This window comes from Hyaena hyaena, unplaced genomic scaffold (assembly GCF_003009895.1).
Source record: "Hyaena hyaena isolate Hyena2069 unplaced genomic scaffold, ASM300989v1 scaffold_217, whole genome shotgun sequence".
NCBI classification, from domain to species: Eukaryota; Metazoa; Chordata; class Mammalia; order Carnivora; family Hyaenidae; genus Hyaena; species Hyaena hyaena.
The window spans coordinates 959,942-976,589 of NW_024080849.1; the positions used below are offsets into that span (position 1 = coordinate 959,942).

At 50.3% G+C, this 16,648-nt stretch overlaps 1 protein-coding gene across 1 annotated transcript in view; it reads right to left on the reverse strand.

The window, feature by feature from the left end:
* The window catches only part of PTGFRN (prostaglandin F2 receptor inhibitor), an 82,724-nt gene that overhangs the window by 30,077 nt on the left and 35,999 nt on the right, over positions 1-16,648 (reverse strand). The window contains exons 2-4 of the mRNA XM_039242766.1: positions 12,023-12,391; positions 8,697-9,110; positions 2,873-3,253 (exon numbers count right to left, since the gene is read on the reverse strand). Of these exons, the coding sequence (XP_039098697.1) occupies positions 2,873-3,253; positions 8,697-9,110; positions 12,023-12,391 (1,164 nt within the window). The remainder of the gene's footprint in view (positions 1-2,872; positions 3,254-8,696; positions 9,111-12,022; positions 12,392-16,648) is intronic.

Sequence of the window (16,648 nt, forward strand, 5' to 3'; positions counted from 1 at the left end):
GGGGAGGGAAGGAGGGGAGCCTGAGGGGCTCAGTTGGTTAAGCATCTGACTTCTGCCCAGGTCATGGTCTCGCGGTTCATGGGTTTGGGCCCCATGTCGGGCTCTGTGCTGACAGCTCAGAGCCTGGAGCCTGTTTCCCATTCTGTGTTTCCCTCTCTCTCTGACCCTCCCCCACTCAAGCTGTCTCTCTCTCTCTCTCAAAACTGAATAAATGTTTTTTAAAAATGAAAAAGAAATGAACCCTGGGGAGGCCTTCCCTAATCCCTGACCCTCAAAATCATAACCAAAATAAAAATCAGTGGTTTTCAGATGGGAATAGGGGCACTACCTCACCCACAAGGTTACTGTAGGGACCAAATATTTAATGCCTGTAAAGCCCATAGCCCAGTGCCCGGTGTATGTAAGTGTTTGGTAAATGGTGATTATTATTATTAATCTGTCAAGTAGCAAAACTGAAAGTTCTGCGTCACACCTGCCTAGGGAACCAACTTTCGCAAGAACCCTTCTGTGACAGCATTCCACAGTCACATCACATCAGATGGCCTACATAAACGAGTCCTTGGCAGGTGGCCCGTCTTCCTATTTTTCTTGGCCACCTCTCAGTCACCTCCAACAGGCCCCAAGGTGCATGCGGTAAGGTCCCACATGCATGCACATACATGTTGAATATCTAGAGATAACCCTATAGTGTCAGGCCAGGTGCCTCTGTCTCTGGGCAGAGTCCAAATGGGAGGTCCCGGAGAAGGGTCTGGTGCTGTGCTCATGCCCGACTCACCCCTGATAAGTGTCCCAGCAGCTGTAACACAGTGAGTCACAGTCACGGGGAAAGAGGAGGAGATTTAAGAGGGAGAAAGAGAACACAGGCGGCTTTTCTACCACTTACACCCCGCCCGAGAGTTACCCTCGCGCAAATATCTCGGAACATTCTGTAAGCTAGACATGACTGCTTTCTTTGCAAGTCTTATTTCCCTATGCACACACCTTAACCCTGTCCATGTTTATCCATCTGTTCAGCCAGTGCTTCCCGAGTGCCCCCCATGTATGTGCAGAGTGCCATGTGAAGTGGGGGTTCTACAAACCTTCCCTCAGTCAGCATGAGGGTGATGGCATTCCGGACGGCGGTGCTGGCGCTCTGCGGGGAACGCAAACAACTGGACCCTTGGGATAATAGCGGAGCCTTTCCCCACCATTTAGTCTCTCTACTTCTTCTCGCTCTCTGGAGGACACAGCCACCAACAAATCCTTTCCACTTAAAAGGAGCCCGTTCCTTCCCGGAACAGCCCTCCTGCTTTCTGACAGTCTCTGCATCTCCCACGGGCGATGCCGGGATCAGTGCACCAGCACTTCAAAGGGGCCCTCACACTGGCTTGTAGGCGGTGCTTTCTAAAAAAAAAAAAACCCAACAAAAAAAAAAATAAAAAATAGGGGGGGGGGGTCCCAAGTGTCGGTGTTGGGATTTGACAGCAGCACACAATACACCGAGGATCAGAGCCGGGAGACAAATTCAGCTCCAGAGATGAAAAATCTTTCGGCGCTGACAACATCTGTTTTATTTTGAAGGTTGCTAAGGAAGAGTTCGAGCTGGGCCGACATTGTTGCAGTTCAGTACTTCACAGTGAGGCTCTCGCACAGGGTTCAGACGGCAGGAAGGGAAGCTCGCCAGAGAAACCTGCTCCTTCCGCCGCGCAGATATCAAAGGATCGCTTTGCTACTGGGGATGATTAGCACCCTGCCCAGTCTCACTCTGAATTGGCCATACCTTCTGCTCCCTCTGATGCCTCGTCCTCTCCCTGCACAACTCCCCCCCGCTCCCCCCGGCCCACTTGCCGACTCCCCCTCTCTGCCAAACGAATTAGGAAGGAATGGACAGTGAATGTGCCGCTGACCCAGGAGATGTTTTTGCACGGAGCCGTGGAAGAGCTAAGTGCGGGATGGGGGTCACAGAGGGAAGGTGCTTAGCATCAGACAGCAGAGGGAACAATTTCCAGGCCTTTACAGATCTGGTTGACCTCCTGACAATCACAGCGATGCCCGATGCCTGCATCAGGCTCAGAACAGCCAGGGGCCGGCAGAGAGCTCACGTCCAAAACAGAAGAGTCTGAAGCCGGTTCCCAGCTGCGGAGTGGTGCACCCCAATCTCCGCTCACTCTCCCCCCCCTCCCCCGCCCACTGAAGCATCCCTGTAATTAATTACAAGAGAGTAACAAAAATGAGGAAAGTCAGCCCTGGGGGCAGGGGGAGGAGGGCAAGCATGTAGGAAAATAAGAGGTGGGGAAGATAAGAGGGGCAAAACAGAGGAGGGCACGACGATTTCACATACGTGCCAAGTCGTTATACAGCGAGGGTCAAGGTGGCCAACAGGGAGAACCATGGGGACTCGCAGCCAGGGAGAGAACCCACCAGAAGAGCCCAGGGAGCAGGAAGGCCCTTCCACTGCATTGGCATCTGCAAATAACATCATTTTGGGATTCCAGGGCATTCAGTGAAAAAAAAAAAAGTGCATTCCATTTTCCGAAGGAATTCTCTTTTTGCTCTGGGCTTTAGGGAAGCGCCAGCTCCTGCCAGAGACTATAGGAAAAGGAAAGGAAGAAGGCAGCGTTCTGACTCAAGGAAGATCCATTTCAAAGAGCCCTTCGGCAGGGACGGCCCTGCAAATCTCGACAACAAAAGGAAACTATGTACATTTGCCTTGCCTGCCAGATTCTATTTCAGCCTACTTTACCTCCCTTGCCCCCACCCTGGGGTCTATCCTGGCTAAAGTGTGCTCGTCCGGATGGAAAGAATACCAAGATCATGCAAAAGGCGCAGCGCCCTAACTCACCCCCATATCCCAGGGGAGGCAAAGAGCGACCCCGCCCTCCCTGCCACTCACCTAGCCAGGTCACGTCCACGCTGGCCGGGGCAGACCTGGCCTCTGCCACCTTGTGCCAGCTCCTGTTGTGTCCGGGTGCCCAGAGCGCCACATGGCAGAAATAGTAGCCGGAGTTTTCTTTGCTAACGTCCCGAACCAGTAAATGGTAGGACCGTGCGTCCACGTGACTCAAGGCCACATGGGGGGAGCTGTGCACGAGGGAGTCCCGGTCCAGCCTCGCCAGCACGAGGGAGCCAGGCAGAGTGCTGTCAGGCGTCCTGCTGAAGTACCACGTCACCTCGGGCCGGACGTCATCTGTTCGGTCCGTGGTGATGTTGCAGCTCAGGCCCAGCTCCTTCCCTTCTGCCACAGACACGTTCCGGGCCACGGTCGCTCGCAGAACTTGAAAATGAAAAAAATAAATACATCTAGATAAACAGGGTTACATTTGCCCCTCCCCACTCTAGATCCTCTCTCTCTCTCTTTTTTTTCAATGTTTATTTTGAGACATAGAGTGCATGTGCAAGACAGGCAGACACAAAGAGACGCCGGAAGGGAGGGTTCCAGCCAGGCTCTGGCTGACAGCACAAAGCCCAACGTGGGGCTTGAACTCATGAACAGGAGATCACGACAGGAGCCGAAATTGGATGCTCAGCCGACTGAGCCACTCAGGTGCCCCTAGGTCCCCTCCTTTTAGGTTCTTATTTACAGCATTAAAGTGAGAAGGCTCTGGGGTGCCTGGGTGGCTCAGTCGGTTAAGCGACCCACTTTGGCTCAGGTCATGATCTCACGGTTCCTGGGTTCAAGCCCGAGCCTGTTTCAGATTCTGTGTCTCCCTCTCTCTCTGCCCCTTCCCCAATCATGCTCTGTCTCTCAAAAAATAAATAAATGTTTAAAAAAAATTTTTTTTTAAGTGAGAGGGCTCTGTGTGATTGTAAGTGCGCGAGAAATATTTGCTGAAAAAATTAAGGAACTAGAACACGTTTCTTTTCATTCCATGAAAACAGTAACAGCAGCAAACACTTAATACACTTACTATATGCCAGGCACTGTTTTGAGGGCCTCATAAATATTAACCTTCAGGGGCATCTGGGTGGCTCAGTCGGTTAAGCGTCTGACTTTGGCTCAGGTCATGATCTCACGGTTCGTGGGTTTGAGCCCTGCGTCGGGCTCTGTGCTGACTGCCAACTCAGAGCCCAGAGCCCGTTTCAGATTCTGTATCTCCTGTCTCTCTGACCCTCTCCTGCTTGCGCGAGCTCTCTCTCTCTCTCTCTCTCAGAAATAAATAAAACATGAAAAAAATTATTTTTTAAAATATTAACCTTCAAGACAACCCTAGGAGCTAAGTACTAGTATCATCTCCCTTTTACTGATAAGGAAATGGAAGCACAGAGAAGTAAGCTGCCCAAGGTCACATAGGGACCATTTGAAAAGAAGTCAGAACATCACAAAACTACAATTACAGTTTCTCCATGTGCATGATAAAACGCGGGGGGATTTTACAGAGAAAGGACAGCTCAGTGCTGACTGGCTTATAGAACTAGTTAGGGACTAGGGGCTTGGGGTTGGAGGCTGGAGGGCAAGGGGTAAGGGTAGACCCATCTTCTGGGTACAACAGGAAACATCCTCAACAGAAGGACCAGGAGAGTGAACCCAGACCATATGCCTTATGAGTCAAGTCTTCAAAACGCAGTGACTTAGAGCAGCACTCATTCCGTGAGCGCCACGACTTCTGGACTCTCCACACCACTGCCCTCTCCCACGAGTGTAGGTAATTAAAAGCAGACTATATTTAGGTGAAGCACTGAAGTATTTGGGGTCACAGTCTCAAAACAGGTCTGGTTTCAGCATCCTCCCCCCCCCCCCCCCCCGCTGCCAAAGCTTTTTACATGAAAACATTTCACTTTATTCAAGCATTTGTTTGTGTGTTTTTAAAGAAGTTGAACATCCGTAATCAGAATAGAAAAACATTCGATTCCTTGTAATGCTCTGGGAACAACTGCCTCAATGAGAAATAGCTAACGCCTCCCAGGGGGTTCAAGTGCAGGTGTAGTCCTGGTCTTCCAGCAAGGAAGCGGCATCAACTGCTATCCTGAGTAAGCTCGGCGACCAAGGCTGGTGCCTCGCTCAGAAAAGGCCCCACCCCAAAGCCCATGCCCTTTGGAGTCGATGGTTTTCACAGGAGTATTTCCAAAGCCTGACGACACTTCCAACAACCATCTCAGGCCACGTTCAAGACCCACCGTGACGGAGACGGAAAATGAAGTGGGTACAATATTATAAAAGGGAATTTAGAAGTCGAATTTCTCATCCTCCAAATTTTTCCTCCTCCTTCACCTCCTTAACGGGACCAAAAGGAATTGGAGGGCATCTTTGGAGAGGAGTCAGTACGGAAAGTTCTGCTCTGAGCCTGTGCTGTGGTCCACGTTCAAGGCCAGTGGTCAGAGACCCTGGAATGCTGCCGGCAATCCTCTGTGCGGCTGGAGGCAAAAAAGGAGGCTCAGGAGAGAGCCACGGGAGTGAAGCAGGGGGTAAATACACAGCTGTGGACTGCACGTATGGAGACAACGGATTCTTAGCTTTAGGAATATCGGCAGAAACCTCTCTTCAACTGAATAGTTCACTTTGTAATTTTCTCTCTGCAAGTTGCTAAATAGCTTGTCACATCACTAACCATTGTTCCCTGTATGTTCTGGATGGGGGGGAGGGGTTCACAGCTGGGAGACAGGATAGAGCTGGCGAAAGAAAAAGAATAATTTCTGAAGACTCGTAATGCAGGGGGATACCTCAAAGTCTGTGGTGGTGAAGCGGTGAAGCTTTCTCTGGTTGGACAGAACTGATCCTTTTTTTTTTTTTTTTTTTTTAACTAATTTCTACCTGAAATACAGCATCTCTGTACATTACGAAACTAAGCAACAAACCGCCATAGCATTATCTGTCTCTGGGACTTGGCCCCAGTAGAAGTCACAGATATTTTCTGGGTCTCTGGGTGGCTCAGTCAGTTAAGCGTCCAAGTCTTGATCTTGGCTCAAGTCATGATCTCACAGTTTTTGAGATCAAGCCCCGCGATGGGCTATGCGCTATCAGCTTGGGACTCTCTCTACCCTGCCCCGGTTCCCATGCATGTGCACATGCCTGATCTCTCTTGCTCTCAAAAAAAAAAAAAAAAAAAAAATCCACAGGTATTTTCAAATGACATTGCAACTATTGTACATATCTTAAAAATACCATTTGCACCCACTGCTACTTGGAAATTACAGTAGTTCTGAAGCCTGCCACTACACGTTACTTAAGGAATGAATAAAGCACAATATTACTGCATAATAAATTTGTCTTAAAATATTGATAACTACTTCAATGTAATTGTTTTTCTTTGTCATCTCAAATATGTGTTTTAACCCAGTGAAGAAATGGGCAGAAGATATGAACAGACACTTCTCCAAAGAGGACATCCAGATGGCCAACAGACACATGAAACGATGCTCAGCATCCCTCCTCATCGGGGAAATACAAATCAAAACCACACTGAGATACCACCTCACGCCAGTCAGAGTGGCTAAAATGAGCAAATCAGAGGATTCTAGATGCTGGCGAGGATGTGGAGAAATGGGCACCCTCCTACACTGTTGGTGGGAATGTAAACTGGTGCAGCCCCTCTGGAAAACAGTGTGGCGGTTCCTCAGGCAACTAACAATAGAACTCCCCTATGACCCAGCAATAGCACTGCTAGGAATTCACCCAAGGGATCCAGGAGTGCTGATGCATAGGGGTACATGGACCCCAATGTTCAAAGCAGCACTCTCAACAATAGCTAAAACATGGAAAGAGCCTAAGTGTCCATCAACAGATGAATGGATCAAGAAGATGTGGTTTATCTATACGATGGAATACTCCATGGCAATGAGAAACAATGAAATCTGGCCATGTGTAGCAACATGGATGGACCTTGAGGGTGTTATGCTGAGGGAGATAAGTCAGGCAGAGAAGGACAGATACCATATGTTTGCACATATAGGAGGATTAGGAGGAACTTAACGGAGGACCGTGGGGGAGAAGAAGGGGGGAAATAGTGGGGGAGAGGGAGGGAGGCAAACCGTGAGAGACTCTTGAATGCTGAGAACAAACTGAGGACTGATGGATGGGGGGGGGGTGGAGATGGGCATGGAGGAGGGCACGTGTGGGGATGAGTACTGGGTGTTATACGGAAACCAACTTGACAATAAACTATTTGTAAAAAAAAACCAACAAAAAAACCCCCAAAATACGTGTTTTATAAATAAAAGCACACGAATTCTGAGAAAGCATCTGTGGACTGTCAAAAGGAGCCCATGGCACAAAATGTTTATAAACCTCCACCACCACCACCCAGGCTCAGGTGAGTGCCAGAGGCTAGTACAGAGAGGTTCAGAGTGTTCAAGTATTACACTAGCTCTTGGCTTGTTTGAAATAACAAATTCCTTCACAATGAGGCTCCTGCACAAAAAGATTACTTGTTGCAAATCTAAAACTCTTAATCCTTCCGCCCTGTGAGAACAGTGGGCTGAGACAGGCTGAACATCCCAGTTTCTTAGGACAGACTCCAGGCAGATCACTTCCTTAAAGGAAGGTGACCTGACTCCATTTAGAAAGTGCTCTCTGCGTCCGGTGGAACCAAGCCTGACCACGATGGGTAGCACTCAGCGAGAGCACCTCCCACTTCCCTAAGGGCTGTGGTCACTCGGGAACCTCCGTCCTGCTTCTTAGCAAACCCAACTCCCATGCGGTGGTATGAATGCAGAGCGCAGCGCTCAGCACCGTGCAGCCGGCGGAGGAGAAATGCTCGCCGTGTGCACGGCCTCCTGCTTCCCTGCCCATCTAAGCAGCCGCTCGTTCACACTCACACTGAGGAAACGAATCTGCCCGAGGTGCTCCCACCTCTCAAGGCAGATCTAAACGTGTTAGATTCCCAGAAAACCAAGGACAGACAGTCATTCATCCACAGCAAGGACCTCATCCTGAGATGGTCTCTGTACACGGTCTCTGTCAAGGCCGGAGGCTCTACGGGGCCTCCCAGAGGGGCCTGGGAACATTCCTCAAGCCCCTCTGACCCCAGGGCCCAGACGGGGCTGATCACCTGGCAGGTTCAGTAATGCCTGTTGGACCCTGAGTCAACAACAGCTTGTTTTTTCCTCTTCCTTTTCTTTCCTTGTCATGGCTTTTTCTAAAACGTCTCTTGCACTTCCTACCTCTCCGGTAGGAATAGGAAAGGGTTTTTTAAAACAAAGTCTAGTTCACAGATGAGAGGGCACAGAACTTGGAGACCCAGGACCGGAGGCTTGTTCCAGGGCGATGTGTCATTCGAGGAATGAGAAGAGGCTGGGCCCTAGAGAAGTCTCACCTCGCAGGGCACATCTGACGGGGGCCCAGAGGATGCGCCAGTGATGGGACGTCTGCCCGGGAACTAGACAGGCATCCCCCGCAGCTGTGCCGAACGGCGGATTCAGGAATTCAGACAACACCCGAGCAAGATGAAGCCAAAGCACGATAAAGGGAGGGCGCTGGGGACAGCCTGGTCCCACAGCCCCTCCGAACACCAGGTAGGCCCTCACCCTGACACTTCAAAGGACTTAAGCTTTCGGTCTACAAACTGTTGGTACTTTATGCAACCTGCACACAAATCCCGATGGGAGCAGCTGTGAAACAAAACTACAGGCACCCAGCACAAACCAAATGCACCTTCCCCCACTCCCACCCCCGCCCCACTCCCCCAGCCGGGCCACCGGTGACCCGGCCGCCTGTTTCTGTACCGTCACCGCCCAGAACACAGGCCAGAGCGACGACGACTAGACGCGACCCGGGAGCTCACCTGTGGGCTGGATCAGCACGGTGGCCACGTCCACGGCTTTCTCCTGAATCTCCTGCCAGCCGCCCTGCTCGCCGATCCACTCGCTCACCACGCACCTGTAGGAGCCCTGGTCGGCGGCCAGGGCGCGGGCCACGGACAGGCGGTAGCCGTCGGCGCCCACGGTGTCCAGGCGCACGTCGCCCACGCGGTAGCGCTGCTCGTAGCCGGGCCCCGGGCGGAAGCGGCCGTCGTGGCTCAGGCCCAGCACGCTCCGCCGCGTCGGGCCCCGCTGCAGCTCCCACAGCAGCGCCAGGTGCGTGTGCAGCGGCGACGCCGTGGACGCTGCGCAGCGCAGCTCAAAGGGCTCGCCCAGGCGCAGGCTCAGGCCCGAGGCGGGCGGCGCGCCGGCCCCCACGTGCAGGGCGTCGGCCAGCACTGCGGGAGGAAGGGTGAAGGGGAGCGTCTGCCGCCGCGCCCCGCCCCGCCCCGCCCCGCCCCACCCCTGCAGGCAGGCGCCCGCCCCTTCCAGGGCTTTCTGGCCCCAGGCCGAGGAGCGGTGCTGCGCCCTACCCTGTTCATTACAACACTCCCATTTTAATTTGTGTGTAATCACAACTGCCTGTCTTAACTGGAAAAGGAAAAAACAAAAAAAGAAGAAAGAACAAGAAAAAAGAACAAAGGCAAAAGAAAAAAAAAAAGACAAAAGAACAAAGACAAAAAAACAAAAAAGAAAAAGAAAAACGACAGAAAGAAAAAAGAAAAAGGCAAAAACAAATAAAAGAACACAGGAGAAAAAAGAAAAAGAAAGAAAACAGTAAAGACAAAAAAGGAAAAAAGAAGTAAAAGACACTACGAAGACATCCCCCCACCCCCCAGAGCTGGGTGGAGAACACTCCCGTTGGGGAGTTGCACCTTGGGGATGAGTTTCTGCCACCCTTGAGCAAGTTGCTTCACTACTCTGTGCCTCAGTTTCCTCATCTCTAAACAGGGTGACCACTGGGCCCATCTCGGGGAGTTGCGGGAGCTGAAGGAGGGATACGGGAAGGTGCATGGCACTCAGCAGTGCTGGGAAAGCACTGGCTGCAGCTGTCAAACACTCCTCTGTCCGGGCACAGGGCTGTAGTAGGGAGCCTGAAGAATCTTCTAGCAGATAGAGCAGCATGATGGGCAGAGGGCAAAAGCATGGCATGAGCTGCCTGTGCCCCGAGGCCTGGGGAATGCCCAAGAATAACTAGGGTGAATGGAAAGGTTCTGCAGGATAGGAACCCTTCAAGGAAACCTGAAGCCTCAGCCATTTGCTCTATTAGGGCTGTTTGGAAAAAGGCTGGCTCTTTATGGAGTCTAGAATAAGGGGCCAGAGGTCAAGAAAGTATTGGTGAGGGCAGTTTAGGAAGGGAAGTGATAACCGAGGTAACCAGAAATGTGGCCTCTACCAGGGGGCAAGGATCATCTCCTGGGCTGGTCTATAAGCTGGATGAAAGAATCCTCGCACACCACTATTCGTGGTCAGTTCCGTTGTTCTCGAAATTCCACACTTAGAAACGAATTCAGTGTCCTTAAGAAAAAAATGCTCCATCTTTAGAAAGACCTATCTCTCCCAAAGAGCATCTCCACTACAAAATGAATATGACTTCTAGTGTATACATTCTAGTGAGTATGGTTAACGACTCAGTTCTCGTGGCTAGTTATCTGTGAGCACGCAGCCACAAGGCTGAAGGCCACACGGACCGGGGACGGTGTGGGGCAGCCACCAGAGGCCCTACCTGGGCAGCCAGCCAGTCTCTTTTGTGGCCATTTACCTCCTTCTCTCACTCAAGGAAAGCCTCGCTTTGCTTCCTCCTTCCAAAGGCTGGAGAAGAAACAGGAAGCCACTGGGGTAACAGGGTGGGGGGATTCTCAGGCTGCCCACTACTCCTCGACAAGAGAATTACAGGGGAGATAAGCGTGCCTCTGACCTAACTGAGGTGGAGCATGTGTGGGGCTAAAGGCAACACCTGAATTAACTGCAGTGCAAGAATGTCTCATGGGGCTTTTTTCTAGAAAACATTTTTAGGATTTTCTGTAAGAATAAGGAAGAGGTGATGGAAGAGGCAGATTTGATGTTTCAATACCTACCTATTGCAGACGGCTGTTTTAGTCCCTCATGAGTTGAACGGGAGGAACAGCAGCTGAGAAACAGCAGGGCTCTGCACATTATCATGGAGGGAACAGATACTTGGATCTGCCCCGTTTTGTTAGATCATCATGGGCACCTTTCTTGCCCAATCGTTACCTACACTCCCTGCTCTGATAGAAATGTGTTATGGGGGGCGCCTGGGTGGCTCAGTCGCTTAAGCATCTGACTTGGGCTCAGGTCATGATCTCATGGTTCATCAGTTTGAGGCCCCCAACGCCCTCTCTGCTGTCAGCGTAGAGCCCACTTCGGATCCTCTGTGCCCCTCTCTCTCTGCCCCTCCTCTGCTCATGCACTCTTGCGCGCTCTCTCTCTCAAAAATAAATAAACTTAAAAAAACACATAAATAAATGCTTTTTGGAACAAGGCAGGGTCCAGATAAATGCATAATTAAGTGATAATAACAATAATAACACTTCCATTTTGCTGGCCCCCAAATTAAGATGGTTTGTTCTTGCTTATTCACTAATTAGCTGAATGAATTTTAGGCAAGTAATTAGCCTATGCTCTTCCATTCCTCATGTGTAAGTGAGGGAAATATCCTGCATGATTTTCTTCACTGGGTTCAGAGAATTAAACGTAGGAATAAATCTAATAGGACATGGAAAATGGGAAATGAACCAACCAACCAAATCAAAGCCCTGAACATTCAGGATATGTAAGGTGTGATTCTCTGCAGAGAGGCCAGTAAGCTAGTAGGGTCCACGGTAAGCTAGCAGCGACCACGTCGTCCTTTCTCTACAGAGAAGCCGCACGGATTCTAGAAGGGCATGAAGGTCACGAAGAAGGGCATGAGCTTGGGGGTATGTGCTATTCTCGTGGAGGTGAACCTTCTCGTTGCAAACCTTCCTGGAATGCCTACCGGGGAGCTGCTCTGAGGCCCGGCATGCGCTAATCACCTTGTGCTCTAACCTTGAAGGGGAGCACTGTTTTACAGAGGAGGAAGCCGAGCCACCCAACACGCCCACGGCTACAGAGCTGATGAGTGGTACAGCCAGCCAAGGATGGGTCACCTGGCCTACCTCTGCCTTTAATCAGGTAAGGAAGGTACTCCTGGCCACAGGACAGCAGGAGAAGAGCCCGGGGGGAGTTTTGTTTCCCGACGAAGTGACCCATGGCCAAGTGGCAGGGGGCAGGTCTGGCCCCCCGCATGCAGGCCCCCAAGAGGCGATACCTTTAACCTGCACTGTATCCTCGTAGTTGCCCTGGACAGTGGCATCGGTGCTGGGGGTGGAGCACTTGTAGTGGCCCTGGTCTGAGGGCTGGACGTTCCTGATGTGCAGCTCCACGGCGTCGTTGGCCGTCCTCCGGAGCAGGATGTCGCCCCGCTGCAGGCGCTCCCGGTACGGTTGGGCCGGGAAGCCCGCCTCCCAGGTGCTGGCCAGCTCCACGAAGCCGCTACCCGAAGACGAGAAGCTCCAGTCGAAGTTCTGCTCGGGGGGACCGTCATAGTCGCTCACGTTGCAGGGGATGACGAGCTCGGTGCCCACCACCCGCACCAGGCTCCCCGAGGGCACCCTCACCACACGCCCCCGACAGAGCGCTGCAACGACAAGAGGGGACAGGCGGGCCCTGAGCTGGGGAAGGTCATCCCAGGATGCTCCTGCTCACGGGCTTTGGGGTAAAACTGTGATATCTGGCCAGCTGGGAAACAGCGATGTGCTGCCTGCGTCTCTCAGAAGGAGGTTAAGCCCATCCCTGGAACCACGAGCCAGGGATCCAGGCCTCGAGTGACTGCCTGTCATCAGCAGGGGAGGGGACAAGTATTAAAAGTAGGCTCACCATGGGGCGCCTGGGGAGCTCAATCAGTTGAGCGTCCAACTTTGCTCGGGTCATGATCTCACGATTCCTGGGTTCGAGCCCCACGTCAGGCTCTGTGCTGACAGCTCGGAGCCCAGAGCCTGCTTCGGATTCTGTGTCTCCCTCTCTCTCTGCCCCTCCCCTGCTCATGCTCTGTCTCTCAAAAATAAATAAACATTAAAAAAAAATTTTTTTTTAATGTAAAGGAGAAAAACTACGCTGACTGTAAACATGGATGGCTTCCTCCCTCTAGTTACTATTTAACATACCGCTGTCACCCAGGGCGATGCAGAAATATTTTAGGGTTTGGTGCGAAAGAAAAGGACACAGCTAATCAAGTATTTACATTTCTGCCCACCCTAGTGCAGCCCTCATCCCTGGAGACCATTCCCCGGGGCTCCTGAGCCCTGATTTACAGTGATGGATGCCAATCCTTAAACCCGGGAGCAGCCTGCTGATAGAAAGATCTAACTCTGCTTATCTGACATCGTCTATAAATTAGTATTAAAATATGACGACTCCACCAAGTATTAATTTTCTATTTTCTGGCTCATTTCCTTCTCTCTACTCTTCGCCCTGATCTAAATTCAGAATGAGGGTAGGGAAGCACAAAGGGAGACAGTGCCTTGGGTGGCTGGCTGCTGGGCGTCATTAGGAATGCAGCAGCTTGCCGTGATGAGTGCAGCGGGCAGAGCCACGCGTTGACTGGCATTCCCTGCCCTAGGTGTCCCTTAAGATGTCAGCCTTGCCATGAACTTAAGTGTGAATTTGCGGTGCATTCACTACCTGTGTACAGCATTTCAATTTGGACTAAATGAACTTGTCTGGCTCCCGCCTGATGTTCTATAAACAGGTGCAGCACTAGGGCAAACAGGAACCCACGGGCTCTGAAACCCAGGAGACCTCAGTTTGGTTGTTTTCTTAATTCAAGCATTTCCTTTGTGTTTGAGGGACCTGACACAAAATAGAACACCTGTATCCCACACATATTCCTTGTTCTGGGACAAGTGCACATTCCCTAGATTCCTCTATATTAACTCCTTTTTCTTTCTTCAGTATTATGGTCAGGCATGGTTGGGTCAAAAGGAACATCACTCAAAAACCACAAGAATCTTGAAAAAAAATACTCACTGTTTAAAAAAACTGAACAAAATCAACACTATACTAACAATTAAAATGCAAAGAAAAGAGGGGCGAGTGGATGGCTCCATTAGTTACGCGTCAACTTTGGCTCAGGTCATGATCTCATGGTTTGTAAGTTCGAGCCCCGCGTCGGGCTCCATGCTGACAACTCGGAACTCAGAGCCTGCTTCAGATTCTGTGTCTCCCTTTCTCTGCCCCTCCCCCGCTCATGCTCTCTCTTTCTCTCTCAAAAATAAACAAACATGAAAAAAAATTTTAAAGAAAAGCAAGCATGAAGTTATTAGAAATACTGAAAAGAGCTCATTCCTGATATAAAGAGATTAGATATTTATAAGGGAATCACTTTTGTCTTATACAGAAATCACATACAAAATTGAGTAATTTCCTTAGAGAGCTTAGTTGTAAGAGCAACTACCACACTGGATTTGCCCCTCACAGAAACACTCTGAAGGAGACCAAAGAGACTGACCTCTCTCAGCTTTGGCTGCCTCAACTATAAGATGGGGCAAGAAGGATTTACTGAATATGTGAAATAAAAAATGCCGGGCTGAGAGTCTGCTGGGTAATAGCTCAATAAAATGAGAACTTCTATTACGTATTTTCAGCTTTGTATTCCTATCATTTGTTAAGGGTCAAATTAGGAGCCCCCCCAACAAAACTCATATGGTGAAGACCTAGCCCCCAGTACCTCAACGTGTGACCTTATTTGGGAATGGGGTCAATGCAGAAGTTATCGGCTGTTATTAGACATCATCAGTTGAGGTCATTCGAGAAGAGGGTAGGACCCTAACCTTAGGACTAGTATCCTTAAAAAGAGGGAAGCCTGGATATAAAGGGAAAACACCATGTGAAGATGAAGGCAGAGATGGAGGTGAGGTGTTCGCAAGCCAAGGGACATCAAAGATGGCCCATGAAACCAGCGGAAGCTGGCGGGGAGGCCTGGGGCACATTCTCCTCACCCTCCGAAGGAATTGAGCCCACTGTCATGTGGTCTGCTAGTCTCCAGAGCTATGAGACAGCACCTTCTGCTGTGTGAGCACCAGTCAGCGGTTCTTTGCTACAACAGCCCTAGCAGACGGATCCGCCATCGTGGCTCGCTTTCTAATGACTTAACTCACGGTTTTCGAAGGCTGAGTTGCCATTTAGTGGTTGTGAAATGAATTTACAGTGGTTGTGACCAGCACGTGAGGGGTGTGTGTGTGTGTGTGTGTGTGTGTGTGTGTGTACCAGATGATGATTAAAACCCTGTGTTCTAATTTGTATTGGGGTAAAAAAAGAAAAAACATAGTTGAACACTTTTTAAAATCCAACTCTCATTTTCTCCACCAATTATCATTTGCTTTGAAGAGTGGGGAAAAGGAGGCATCCCTACAACAGAAATAGTGAGAAGGTGAGTGTGTGCTCTAGGCAGGGGGCTGTCTGTCAGCCTTGCAGGGGGCAGGTCTGGACTGCTGCCTGGCTCAAAGAAAAGATGCTGCACCCCTAAAACACTCTCCTTAAAAGCAGAGCTATTGGTTATGCTTGTGATTAATTGTTGTAAATATTTGGGTGCTCCCGAATTCGGTGCATAGACATTTATAATTGTTAGCTCTTCCTGATGGATAGATCCCGTAATTATTATATAATGCCCTTCTCCATCCCTTGTTACAGCCTTTAGCTTAAAATCTAGTTTGTCTGATATAAGTGTGGCTACCCAGCTTTCTTTGGACTTCCAGTAGCATGACAGATAGTTCTCCATCTCCTCGCTTTCCATCTGAGGGTGCCCTCAGGTCTAAAATGGGTCTCTTGTTGATGGCAAATAGATGGATCCTGGTTTTTGTTTGTTTTTTTTTAATCCATTCTGATACAATATGTCTTCTGATTGGAGCATTTAGTCCATTTACATTCAGAGTTATTACTCAAAGATACGGGTTTAGAGTCATTGTGTTCTCTGCGGGCTTTGTGTTAGGCACTGAGGAGGTCGCGTGTTGAAATGAGACTGGGTGTTGTATGGAAGCCAATGGGACAGTAATCTATATTTTAATAAAAATAAAGTTACTGGTGCTAATGACTCAGGACTGCGGGTCATGTGTCTTCCGGCAGATAGCAGGATCACCAGACTGTTATGGAAGAGGGCTCAAACCTGCTGCTGCTTTCCTCCTAAGGCAACCCAGCGCTGACGGGATGACGCCCATGACCTCACACCTATGGCTTCTGGCAAACATGCAGCATAGCCTCACCTGCTGCCCAGCCTTCCTCGGGTACTCCTCAGATCAGGCTGACCCTGGCAGAAACCAGGTCTGTCAAAATCCTTCTGGCTTGTTATGGCTGAAGCTGCTCAGAAACGTGAACTTCCCTTGGAATCGGGGTGCCATAAAGGTGATTTGCAAAAACAAAGAATCCAAGATGGTTGTGTAGGAAGATCCCGAACTCACCTCCTCCCAAGGACACATGCAACCGACAGCTATGTAGGGATCCTTTCCATTTGAAAAAGATCTGAAAACTAGAGGAACCGCGTCTCCACAACAGAAAATAAGAGGACTGTATTGAGATGGGTGGGAGAGTCGGGGACACTCATCTCGCCAAAACACCCATCCCCCACACCCCGCTGCAGGGGCATCTCGCCAGACAAGCATTTCTCCTGAAGGAGCAAGGGGTCAGAGCCCCACATCGGACACTCAAACCCTTGGGATCTGCATCAGAGAGATAAGCTCCACTCCATCCTCTAAGATGGCTTAGAGATCCAACAGGGCTGGCATCCAAAGAACCCACAGCGCCATGGAAAATGGAGATTCTCCTTTTAAAGGGATCACCTGCTTAGGGGCGCCTGGGTGGCTCAGTTAAGCGTCCACCTTCGGCTCAGGTCATGATCTCGCAG